At 39.5% G+C, this 13,523-nt stretch overlaps 1 protein-coding gene across 2 annotated transcripts in view; it reads right to left on the bottom strand.

Annotated features, from left to right (window-relative positions):
• Nucleotides 1-782: 782 nt before the first annotated feature.
• The window catches only part of LOC577740 (biotin--protein ligase), a 48,178-nt gene continuing 35,437 nt past the window's right edge, over nt 783-13,523 (bottom strand). For both annotated transcript variants that reach the window (XM_030994948.1, XM_030994950.1), the window contains 6 exons: nt 8,029-8,300; nt 6,056-6,123; nt 5,224-5,384; nt 3,030-3,144; nt 2,361-2,574; nt 783-1,222 (listed from right to left, as the gene is read on the bottom strand). In XM_030994948.1, coding sequence (XP_030850808.1) covers nt 1,045-1,222; nt 2,361-2,574; nt 3,030-3,144; nt 5,224-5,384; nt 6,056-6,123; nt 8,029-8,300 — 1,008 coding nt within the window. In that variant the 3' untranslated portion in view covers nt 783-1,044. The remainder of the gene's footprint in view (nt 1,223-2,360; nt 2,575-3,029; nt 3,145-5,223; nt 5,385-6,055; nt 6,124-8,028; nt 8,301-13,523) is intronic.

A 13,523-nucleotide genomic window follows, 5' to 3' on the forward strand; every position in this document is an offset into this window, starting at 1 on the left:
ATTTCACCCCAAACAAAATGTTTGTAGGGGGGGGGGGGGGGTCAACTTCATATCTTTGATATAGCTACATCAACAAAGTAAAAATGTGGGAGAACACAATGTCAACAAATTTGGCAAATATAATAGTACATTCAATCAATACACCAGTATTTAAACTGTAGTTCATTCAATACCTGTTTGGCAAACCATTAGTTACAATAAATAAGTCATTTAATCTGCATCTGACTATTCCTCATTTCTCTTCAAACCACAGCCTTTCTCATCATGTTGTCCATAACAATTAAATTGAAAACTGGTTCCACCACAACAACGATAAGCAGTTCTGCAAATTTTAATTGGCCACTCAGGGGTTTGGCAAAACTTGAAAAGTGATCTGCGTCAGATGTAAAAAGATGCTTCATTGAATAAGCCTGCACCCTCGAAAACATAAATATGGCCCCATATAAATGCTGTCCAGAATCATTATCATCATCACCAACACCTTCATCTGTAGCATGCCCAGTGTAATTGGATGGAGCTGGTGATGAAAAAAAGATGGCAGTAGGCCCCAACTACAAAAACTGTGGTAGGCCTAGATTAACAAGATGGAGGGAGGTCAACACTTTAGGCTCGTTCAGATACAATGCAGCAAAACCACAACGGTTTTGTATGATGACGTAAAGTGTAATATACTTCACATTTCTGTAACTTATTACACAGTGCTCACTGAATACGTGCAAGTCCTTTGTTGAACGCACTTGCAATTCTTTTACAGGTTAATAAAAATGTGGTGGGATTTTCGAGGAGGAATATCCGCCATATCTGAACTTGCTTTAAAAGATATCAGTAGGCCTATACTAACAGCGCTGACAAACACCATCCTGCATGAAAAAACATTAGATTGACCAGGGGATGTTTCACAAAACTTGTCATCAGTGAAAAATGACAATTTTTGTTACAAGCTACTGAAATCCTTGCTTCTGATTGGTTGTCAACAGATTTGTCACTGATTTTTGTCATTGGTCATTGAAAAAAGGCTTTGTGAAACTGGTCCCAGAGCTGAGCTCAGTGCTTGCCAGGCTTCATACTGATGAGGTTCTTGAGCATATCAAACGTGTTCCCGTCAGGCTGGACACTGCGGATAGAACCATCCTTCTTCTTGACCTGCAGGAAACCTGTCTTGTCCAGTCCCGTTATCGTCACCTCGTCACCGTCCTCGCTCTCAAGCTTGATCTTGGCATTGCTGGATGAAGAATGGAAAGGAGAGCACATACAAAGTGGTATTGATAAATTTAAGACAGGATTTTAGTAATGATATTCACTCATCATTTTGAGTCATCACACAACTACAGTTAACAACTAAATATTTCATACCCATATCAAGTTTTGTAATTTTTTAAGTGTGTGAAAAATTGATCCCAATTTATGTTTCTTTCGAATATGACATATTAAAGCTTACCGTACATCTAAAAGTATTCAACAAAGGTCCTAATTCAACCATTCCACCTTTCAAAACCATCAAATTTTGCTACAAGGTGTATTAATAATTTTGTGGTTAACTGAATATCCTACTATCTAGCCAAAGTAAAAGCCACATTGTTAGCCTCTGCAATGTCCCTCCCAGTGCATATGTCAGCCAGCAGGTCCCAGCTCAGTAGATGGTACAAAGGGTTCTAGGACACCTACCCCTTGACAACCACCCCTAGGGTAACCACCCTCTAGGGCAACCACCCTCTAGGACGACTACCCCCTAGGACAACTACCCGCTAGGACAACTACCCCCTAGGACAACTACCCCCTAGGACAACCACCCTCCAAGATGACTACCCCCTAGGACAACTACCCGCTAGGACAACTACCCCCTTGGGCAACCACCCTCTAGGACAACTACCCGCTAAGACAACTACCCCCTAGGGCAACCACCCTCTGGGACTACCCCCTAGGACAACTACCCCCCCCCCCCCCCCAGACAACTACCCCCTAGGACAACTACCCTCTCGGGCAACCACCCTATAGAACGACTACCCCCCTAGGATGCCTTTTTGCTTCTGATCTCACTCACATATGCCTAATATGAGGGTTAATTTTAGTTACACATTCATGTGTATGTTGACCTTATCTTTATATTTTGTTTTATGTATGCCCCAGCCAAGTGGAGAGCCTCTCGACAGAGATTTTAAATTCTTTTAGGTGATCCTCACGCATTGGCTGGTGCTAAATATCATTATGTTAATGTTATATCATTTTGTCAATTTGTTATCACCTTGCCTGGAAATAAAATAACTAAATGAAAATAAATAAATCACAAAGAATCAGATTTTGATGTCAAACATTCAAAACAATCATCAATCACATTCAACATTATCATGATCATGACATACCTGTGAAGCCACCTCTTATAGTAGACTGGTAGGAAGGAATCCACTCCTTTCTCTTGAAATGCATCGATCATCTTCTCCATCTCTGTAATGCTACGAGCCATGACCATCTCCATTGAGACAGGATTGAGACTGGTACGTTTCTCCTCATTGTGTCTATGGATGAGGTCATTGATGCATGTCGTGGGGACGCTGTTGGAGACGTTCACACCAACACCTTCAGGGAAGATACAAAATAAATAAAAAATAAAAAAAACAGTGCTTATAAAGCACTTACCACTGGAGTCTCTAAGTTTATAACGAACGCAATACAATGATAAACAGTTACATATTAAACAAAACAAAAAGAAAATGCAAATAAACCTCCAAATTACAATACATATGAAAAATATGGATCAATGTGAACAGAGTAAGTTAATTATCAAAAGCAATTTTGAATAAATGTGTCTTAAGACAAGTTAACATATAATATAAATGTAGTATAAAGTGGAAATTCTTTTAGACATCTTATGTGCTATCCCAGTTGACTGTTTCCCCTCCCTCCCTCTCTCTCTCTCTCTCTCTCTCTCTTTCCCTCTCTCTCTCTCTTTCTCTTCCTTTCTCTCATTCTCTCTTTCCCCCTCCCTCCCTCCCTCCCTCCCTACACCATAATTCTCATGGAAATTTGCTGACCTATTACTGCATGGAAGACACCATCAAGGCAGGATGAGTTTACAATGACCCCTCCCAGCTTCTGTTTGCTGCCATAGTAGATATCATTAGGCCACTTCAGACGCAGGTCAAAGTCCTACGAATAAACAAAAACATGTTATTAATATATAACTAGCAACAAGTGTGGCAAGACATATTTCATAAACGAATATTGAAACTATTTTTTTTCTTTGAACGGTCTGGATTTATCAGATTTGCCTCCTTAAACTGGTGACTATCATATTTTTTATGTTACGCTTATTTCCTTACAAAATATAATGAGATAAACCTCTGAATAAGTAACAAATTTGCCTATGGCAATGACATATCTTTTCCATTCCACTACATGTTCCCAATTCCAAATTAATGAATAGCGTGATGCACTGCAACAAATATTGGATTTCCTTTAAGAAGTGATTTAAATTTACATCTGTGTTTTGTTTGACAGAATTCTAGTAAAGTCAATAAAATTAAATTGCACGCTTATATGTACATGTAACTTGTCTTCTCAAAATGAGGCAACACACACACAACTCGTGGTTCATATTTGATACACGGAATGTACAAGTCTAACTAAGTAGATGTGTTTGTATATGTACATGTAGGTTCTACAGGTCTACGTATGTATTGTATACAGCAAAGGTCATAGTCATTACATTCTGATTCCACACTATGGAGCGGAGGAGAGAATGTTGATGGATTTTTCAGCTGCAAATCAAAACTCCAGATATTCAATTAATTAACAACAATTCAAATTCTGCATCAGTCACTGTCTAGGCATTTACTACAAGGACAGGTTGTAGGTGCTGAGTGAAACTTAAAGATGCCTTTCAGCTTTTGACATACAAAACAAAAAATTCAGTCCAAAACGCTAAAGGAAGCAAGATTTTTAGTTAAGTATAGAATTCTTTGGATATTATTTCTCGAGTCATGATGATATCTCTAATTTCATATTTATTTGTAACGGGGTAAGAATACAAACTTCATTCTTGTTGAAGAATCATATCAAGATTTTACTCGATACTCCTTTTCTTGAATTTTAATGATGCCTTCCATACATTATAAAACAAAGATTTAAAGGATTTAACTACTTTGGAAGCATGTCGAAATGTGAATATTACCTCTGACCCATTAAGAGACAAGTTTGTTTTACAATCATTATTAACATGAGTTGGAAGGAGGTGGGGGTAGAAGCACCATTCTCAGTTCACCTCTCAACCCTTTGCACATTGATGGGAGGGGGTGGGGGAATGATTGCTCTCTACTCATCTCATAACCTTTTAGTTACCCAGGGGTAAGGGGAGGGGGAGGGATGATACCCCTCTTCCTTTGACAGACGTGATGGGATTGAGGGGTAGGAAAAGGGAGGGGAAAATGATACCTCTCTACTTATCTTGTAACCTATAAAAGATGTGATGGGGGAAAAAAAAGAGGGGATGTGTGGAGGAAAGGGGGAGGAAAAAGGGGGATGCAGACAGGTTAAGGAGTGGAATCCCTGTAAACAGCTTATGACACTTGGGTGACCTGATGGCCTCTACCACTGCTGCTGATGCGATGTACTAGCAGAATGAAAGCTATTATCTTCTAGCCAAGTTTTTCAAGGGATGCAAACATGAACAGAGAACATAGTACAGCCAATGACTCAACAGGAGGAGGTGGGATGAGGAAAGGATGTTTAATAAGAGGGGGGGGGGGGGGGGGGGAGGATACACCTCTACTAATATAAAAAAAGGGAGAAGTGAGTTGGTCTAGCTGAAATGTCCATGATACGGTCAGCTCTCTGTCTTTGCCTACAAATTGACTCAGCAGACTCTGGTTTAAAGGCCTAGTCACGTATTTTGGATGGTGACGTTAAAGTTCAGTCCTCAGATGTACATAACTATATCTGATTTATACACGTCTGTGCAAACCCAAATAACACACACACACACACGAATACCCCTCCACTCACCTCATAACCTTTGAGTGACCTGATGGCCTCTACCACCGCTGCTGATGCCATATGCTATAGAGGAATGGAAGCTTATCTCCCAACCAATCTCCTACACTTGTCTTTTAAAAGGGATGCGACATGAGAAGAGAACATATTACAGCCATTGAGGAGCGGGTGGTATGAGGAAAGGGTGTATATCATAAGGAAGGGGGGGGGGGGGGGAGACGATCCCCCTATACTTACCTCATAACCTTTGAGTGACCTGATGGCTTCTACCACCGCTGCTGATGCTATGTGCTGGAGGAATGGAAGCTTCTCTGCTAGCTGGGTTTTTAATGGGATGCGCACATGAAGAGAGAACATAGCACAGCCGATGGGTGCTAACCATCTGTTACCACCACGCCCTGTTGGATTTCAAGAAAGAACAAAATTAAGGTTTATGGTTATGTACAGTAGACCTGATATGATGGTGAACAATGTCTGATATTGATACAGTTGCCAAATTTCACTGAAACGTTTCACTTACCTCATGAATGATATTTTTATTTGAGAGAATCAATACCTCTCAAGCAAATACAGAATAAAGTGACACAGAAATATCGTTTTGTTTGTATATAACCTAGATTATTCTTCTCTAATTGCAGAATGCAATAACGGTTGGTTGGTTGATTGGTTAGAAGATACACTTCCATTCCTCTAGTCACTTCCATGACATTGGCAGCAAGGGTAGAGGTAGTATAAGACCACTCAACGCTTATGAGCGGAGTACAGGGATACCATTCTTTGATCCGACCCATCCCCCTTTTCTCTACTATGTCTTTCAAATATTGTAGGTACTTAATAGGTACTTAATAGGTACTTAATACTTTTTCTCTTTTTTATAGTGTGCAGTTTTATTAGAAGCAAGAAGAAGCAATTCTAATATCAAATTAAAAAGCACTGAAATCATTTAACCCCAAAACCCATTTGTCTCAGAAATCTGTGGTTTATCTGGTCAGATTAATAATAATAATAATAATATACATTATATTTATAAAGTGCTTAATACCAATGTTTCTAAGCGCAAGAAAATTACCTTTTCCACCTGTCATTCTTGTTGCTATGCAAACACATCCAATGTTATCTGGAACTTTGAACATAAATCTGTAAGACAAGAGAAACCAACAAAATAAGAATTACATCAAAAAATTGTCATCTTAAAGTTGATACACTAAGCAAATAAATGTCCCTTAATTTGTTACCTACGGCAAGTATATGTTATTTTTAAGTTTTTCAATTACTTAGTATATCACAAAAAAATTCTGTCTACTCGAAATCCTCGATTGAAATGTCGAAAATATCCGCCTCTCTTTGCATAGAAAATTAGTCACGGCGCTGGTCTACTATTTATGACCTCACGTCCGGGAAAGAGTATATTCACGTACCCGGATGTTCCATAGCAAACATGTGCAGAGTGATACGATTTTCTGCATATTTTTGTTTCAAAGGCTGAAAAGTCTAATAAATCATAATTCTATGTACAATTCTTTACCTTCTTTACCAGTACTTCATAGTATTAATATCAATTCCCCTTTTAAACATTATGACATATACATGCCAACGATGTGCTATTAGTCGATATTTTCACCATGTAATTTTTGTTTTGGTGTTGAAATCGGCCCAAGCACGGAGTGAACAGTAGCTGTCTACCCATGCACAGTTCATTACCATACACTGCAGCGATCTCCCGATGTTTTCTTCTTCCTTTTTCCCATGTTTTTCGCCTTCCTTGGCCCTGAAGATCCTTCATCTACCAATTCTGACACCGGTAGTCAGGAGCAAGTCTTTGTTAGTTGTTTTTCTTAGCTGGCAACGTCGCTTTCATTCTCTTGCAATTGCCGATAAACATGTAACTAGCGCACGTACGTTCCATCACAAGCAAGCAGCGCCTAGAGCAGCGGCTTGGTCTTACCTCCCGATTCTGCTCGCTTCACGAACGTTCATGCAAGAGCCGCATTACTCGCCAAAATATTATAGAGGAAGCGCGCTTGCATGATCTCGTTCAAGTTTGATATTTTACAACATAAAATGTTTAACTGGTACTGTATCCTTTTTTGAGGCAGTCACACACATCTATGATAAGTACTATCATAGTTCTAGACCTATTCGTTTTACAAAACTGCTCCTGTACCTTATCTGATGACAATATATAATGCATCCGCCTATATTCATACATGCACTATTTAACTTTAATTCCTAAGCAGTAAACTCGTCTTAAATCTCTACCAAATAGGTGAATATGAGGATATAAAAAGAAATCAGCGACTGGAAAATGTTGCTTCGTTATTCTTCATTCAAATGAAAACAGAAAATCCATCAAATATACTCCTTAACAACAACAAATCTAAGCTCTGACAGGATAGCATTTACGTAGGGATATCACTGCCATTCACTCTCACTGAGCCCATGAGTCCCGTTCGTGACGTCACGGATAGAGGCCCGACTCTACGTGCACTTCCGGGTTTCAGACTTAGATATTTTGGTAGAGTTTACTCGAATAAATTCATTATTCTAAACTTGTTTTGTCGGGTGGACACCATTTGGTGTTATTATGGGGGTTAAAAGCTTTCTATTTATGTAATTATCTCAGTATTTGGGATTGTCTTAGAGTATTATGTTGAATCACCAGCTGATTAACTGATGATGATAATGATAATGAGAATGTGTACAAGTAAATAGCTATTATTTGTAGAACATTTTTCAACATATTCTTTCTTGGTGAAAGTTATAAATGTGAAATGCTGAGGAATTAAAATGGAAAATCTTCCAAAATATAAATTTAAATTGTGAATCAATGTTGAGATTAAAATGAGGTTCATGAATGTCGAAGTCACTTATGCTCTTAGTATACAAATTGAAAAAAGGAATCACATTTATCACTACCAATCTCCTGCACTTGTCTTCTTCAATCAATATGCCCTTGTAATTCCTTTGAACGGGGGCATCAGATTTTCATAAGCAAAGCCCCCTCCCGCCACCTTAAAAAAAAAATTGTGAGTATCATCTTACCCATCAAAGACATCCATCGTCGTTGGCAATACCTCTGCATACAGGACCACATTACCCAGAATCCTTGTCTGGAGGTTGTTGCGGTAGACGTCAAAGCTAAAGAGCGACCCCATGGGTAAGGCCTTGCGCCCTATGACGACTGGTAGGAGGGACGGGCTGACGTGTTTGATCCCCGATGGATCGTAGATGAAATGGAGAGAGACGGGCGTGCCTCGGAGAATGGAGGAGGAATCCTTCTGGCTCGTCACTGATTTCAGGAAACGTTCATTCGCCTGAAGGAAAGATGGAGGAAGAAATGGAATGGTTAACCAGTATCATACTGTTGGTGTCATTCATCTAAATTTCCCATAAAACATTAAACCTTCATTAATTTTGAGAGGTCATAGATTCTTGAGTTTCAAAATCACAACTGTACATAACATGTACATACACTGAAATAAGAAATTGTAAATTGCTGCAATACACTAATACCTTGCTGTGAAAATAGCTAGATGTACCATTAAAAAATCTCAACAATTTCTTGATATGTCATTTTATATGAGTATCTGAGAACAGAGAGTAATAACTTGGATTCATACCAACTAAACTTATTATATATATATATCTGCCTGACAGAATCTCTCCCTCAGTTTCTCTCTGTCCGTTTCTGTTTACATTCCTTTCATTCTGCATTAAGTTTCCTCAAGTTCTTTCTCCCTTTGTTACATCTGTTTCTACATCTCCCCTTTGATATCTCTTTTTCAAACTGTTTATTTATGCACCTCTTTCTCTCTTTCTCTCTTTAGTTATAACATGTTCATCTTTTGCCTCTCTGCCGTCTCCTGTTTACATGTCTGTCTGTCTCTATTTCCCTTTCTACCTCCCTCCCTCCCTCCATCCTATTCTCTCTCTTTCTCTTTCCCTCCCCCTCCCTCCTATTCTCTCTTTCTTTTCCTCCCTCCCTCCATCCTATTCTCTCTATTTCCCTTTCTACCTCCCTCCCTCCTATTCTCTCTTTCTTTCCCCCCTCCCTCCTATTCTCTCTCTTTCTCTTTCCCTCCCCCTCCCTCCTATTCTCTCTTTCTTTTCCTCCCTCCCTCCCTCCTATTCTCTCTTTCTTTTCCTCCCTCCCTCCTATTCTCTCTCTTTCTCTTTCCCTCCCCTTCCCTCCTATTCTCTCTCTTTCTCTTTCCCTCCCCCTCCCTCCTATTCTCTCTTTCTTTTCCTCCCTCCCTCCATCCTATTCTCTCTATTTCTCTTTCTACCTCCCTCCCTCCATCCTATTCTCTCTCTTACCCTCCCTCCCTCCATCCTATTCTCTCTCTTTCTCTTCCCTCCCCCTCCTTCCTATTCTCTTTCTTTTCCTCCCTCCCTCCGTCCTATTCTCTCTATTTCTCTTTCTACCTCCCTCCCTCCATCCTATTCTCTCTCTTACCCTCCCTCCCTCCATCCTATTCTCTCTCTTTCTCTTTCCCTCCCCTTCCCTCCTATTCTCTCTCTTTCTCTTTCCCTCCCCCTCCCTCCTATTCTCTCTTTCTTTTCCTCCCTCCCTCCATCCTATTCTCTCTATTTCTCTTTCTACCTCCCTCCCTCCATCCTATTCTCTCTCTTACCCTCCCTCCCTCCATCCTATTCTCTCTCTTTCTCTTCCCTCCCCCTCCTTCCTATTCTCTCTCTTTCTTTTCCTCCCTCCCTCCATCCTATTCTCTCTATTTCTCTTTCTACCTCCCTCCCTCCATCCTATTCTCTTTTTCTTTTCCTCCCTCCCTCCTATTCTCTCTTTCTTTTCCTCCCTCCCTCCCTCCTATTCTCTCTTTCTTTTCCTCCCTCCCTCCCTCCTATTCTCTCTCTTACCCTCCCTCCCACATCCCTCCCTTCACTCTCCCTCTTCATCTCTGCATGTATCACTCTACAAGCCACTTTGCTAACCGTAGCCACTCCCTCATCCGGCAGCCAGCCTGGAGCATGCTCAACTGCAACAAGTACGTAATTGATAGCGGCAAGCCGGTGATCTTTTCCCCAACTGTTCTTTTAAATGAACACCATCACCATCTAGACATAGCCCTCAAGCACCAGGGCAATGGATGCATATAGTAAAAGGTCCTGAGCTCTAACATATGTCAAGTAACTAGCATGCCCGCCAGGGAGGCAGGGCTACATCGAATAAATGTAACCCCAATTTGATCAAATCTGTCACCCTTGAAAGAAAACATCCGAATAAAAACTTGTAAAATATAACCTGTAAAAAAATATCCTTAAAATGAATGTATATAGTTGAAAGACAGAATAAAGGTAGCTCTTTACAAGTCTGTTTTCACACTTCTTTTGGATGTTGACCAAGGAAAGTGGGTCGGGTGAAGAGCCAGTACCGGTACCCTCTTCATGTTATCAAGCCTCTTAATTTCAAGATTTATTATTTCATGGTACTAAATTTTAATGCTTTTATAATTTGGTACACATTGTATCCGAAAGCTATAGCTATGAGTTAAATATTAGATGAATGATAAGCCAAGCAAACAAATAAATGCTTTCAAATTAATGATACATCAAGGAATACGATTCCATAATATAAAGGCAAAGACAAACTGCATACTCTGACTCCCTTCCCTTTGAGAATAACAAAATGATAAACAGTGTAATCAATTGTATATTTTCTTGTTTTAGGGTCAAAATATCACTGCAGATTGTTTATAAATGCAAACAACTAGCATTCACACGCCATCAAAACAAACCCTCAACACATAACACGTACAATGATGGCGACATATATCAATACGCCTGGATGCCCTGCCAAAACCTAGCACGCACGCCCCCTGGGCTGCAGGGATGACATTTGTATTACACCTGTCTCAGGAAGCCCCTAGAGCGCCGTACAGTGACTGGGGCATGATGAGGGGACATTGTCTATTGAACAGGGGGTCAAATTCAATCAATTCAATTTGCATTGATTCACTCCCCGAGCATCCCGGCGCCTCTGAACCTGGCGTTGTAGCTACTGTGTATCTCATTCATTACTGAATGTTTGTTTACACTTACATCTACATATGTTTGCAGGAGTGTATGGATTAAGGTGCACGTGAATGAAATCCTAAACCAGATCTATAGGCATGAATTCAATCTATTGGGGGTACCCTCAATATCTGTCTGTGAGAGCCTAACTGCTAACATGTTTACATACCTCTAAATAAAAAACAATGATAACCCCTCTATTGTGGATCAATTTTCACATGTTTAATTCTTTATTCAGCAAAAATTACATTTCATTATCTCCAGGTTCTTTACTATGTATTAAAAAGAAAGAAATTTTCTCTAGAGGAAAAGAAAGAGGAATTTTACTTTTAGCGGTAACTATTTAAAAGCCACGTTTGCCAAATGAAACCAGGACTGGCATGCCAATTCAGCACAGACACTGATGCATCAAGAAACAACAGGATAGCACAGCACATCATAAAAGCTTCATGAAATGTCCAATTTACAGTCTTAATTGGCCATAAAACTACTCTCCCGACACCAAAATACTGAAGCTTTCATGGCATAATTTGAGTCATTTAGAAGCTTTTAATGTGAGGAAGTTTTAAAGTGCCCTTTTAGAATCTCACATAAACACGAGGACATAATAATACTAATAATAATCTTTTAGTCCACTCCAAATTTTATTAAACCGAAACGGAAATTCTTTTTGCCCAATTGATCGTGAGCCTGACATATGACTACATGTCAGGGATTGCATCTATTACATTAAGTGGTACTTAAGGATGTAATCTGTTTGTATCCTCATCTCTCTGTATTTCTCTCTCTCTCTCCATGGTCATACAACACATGCTCCAGCACCGATTGCTTTGCAGTAACTGAATTCCTGACTTTAAGCCTGCACCATACACATGTACCTCACTTTACTCTAACCAAAGAGATTTGTAATATCCTCCTTGCTCTAACCCTAACCTGGTACCTAATTGTAACCCTAACCCTTTATCTGTAATAAAATTAAGAGCAATTCTTGCCAAAGCAAAGACTATCCTCTCCTAATCCCATGACCAATTCTCTCTATATCTTTACCTCTTTACCTCTCTCTATCTCTCCCCACTCCCTCTCTCCTCCCCTCTCTTTTTCTTCCTTTATCTCTCTCTCTCTCTCTCTCTTTTCATGTTTCTCTCTCTCTCCCTCTCTCTCTTTTTCTTCCTTTATCTCTCTCTATCTCTCCCACTCCCTCTCTCCTCCCCCTCTCTCTTTTTCTTCCTTTATCTCTCTCTCTCTCTCTCTCTCTCTCTCTCTCTCTCTCTCTTTCCATGTTTCTCTCTCTCTCTCCCTCTCTCTCTTTTTCTCTTCATGAGCAACTTCATGTATGATCCCTTTCAACCCTTTGGAAGACAAAGCAATTCTCCATTCATAGAATATGATAGCATATATGTATATGTATTTATCTTGCATTTGCTATCCTCACTTTTCACCAAATCATGAAATAGATCTCCATACTTTCTCCACAGTTATCACACTTGCTGGCTCTCATATCCTTATCCCAAACATTTCCTGGGGATATTTTACCCATCCTACATGTATGACATCCTGTCTTGAATACATTACTACCAATTACAGCCTGTCTGGGGCTCAGGGCAATGCAAGCCCCAGGTAACATGCAACCTATTTCAAGTGAACTTTAAATGTACCTTAAAGGTCCTTTTTGCAGCCAACATCAAATTCTTTTTTTCTTTGGTATTAACATACATAAAATGAGCTGTAAAGGATATGAGTTTTTGTAAAAATCAATAACCTGCTTCTTGTAACGGCCACAATTAAGCTGATTGACTCTTTGCGCTGCACAAAAAGTACGACCATGAGGTACAAGGTTCTGAAAATCAGACTATTTTCTACGCATAATTTTTGAAACGCGTTGCGAAAATTCCTTCAGTCGGTACAATTCCGCATATGATACCTGTTCTGATCCTATTTGGGGAGTTTTTTTTTAGTTGGTATTATCTCTTGGTTACAATATGATTCACACAAGTTTGTATTTCCAGCCTGCAAAAGGGACACACCACCTTTAAAGGTAGCACATACTGTTAGATGCAACATAGCTTTGCACAATGTGGAGTGGAATGTCAAATTGTGCCCAGAAAGCAAATCATGGCATGTTTAAAAGTTTGTTTGTGTCTGACTTATCTGAATAATAGATATTGTAAGTTGCAGTTTAAGAGCTTCTGTGCACTTTTCAGTTATTGCCCCCAGAATCTGGAACTCCTTACCCCCTGTACTAAACAATTGCCATACTCTCACAGCTTTCAAGGGGCATCTAAAAATACGTCTTCTCAAAATTGTTGCAATATTCATCTCTGTTTGTAATTAATAATGTTCTCTCTCTTTGTTAGTTGTAAGTATTTCTTGTTTATGCGCTTTGTATCTAACGAAAAGGCCCTTCATAAATGTAATTTTTTTATTATTATTATTATTATCAATTGGTGCTCAAACTGTGCATCAGTACATACATGATGAGATTCTTCTTTTCAAAATGTGTTTCTGAT

The sequence above is a fragment of the Strongylocentrotus purpuratus genome, unplaced genomic scaffold (genome assembly GCF_000002235.5).
Source record: "Strongylocentrotus purpuratus isolate Spur 01 unplaced genomic scaffold, Spur_5.0 spur5_scaffold_21, whole genome shotgun sequence".
In the NCBI taxonomy this organism is placed as follows: Eukaryota; Metazoa; Echinodermata; class Echinoidea; order Camarodonta; family Strongylocentrotidae; genus Strongylocentrotus; species Strongylocentrotus purpuratus.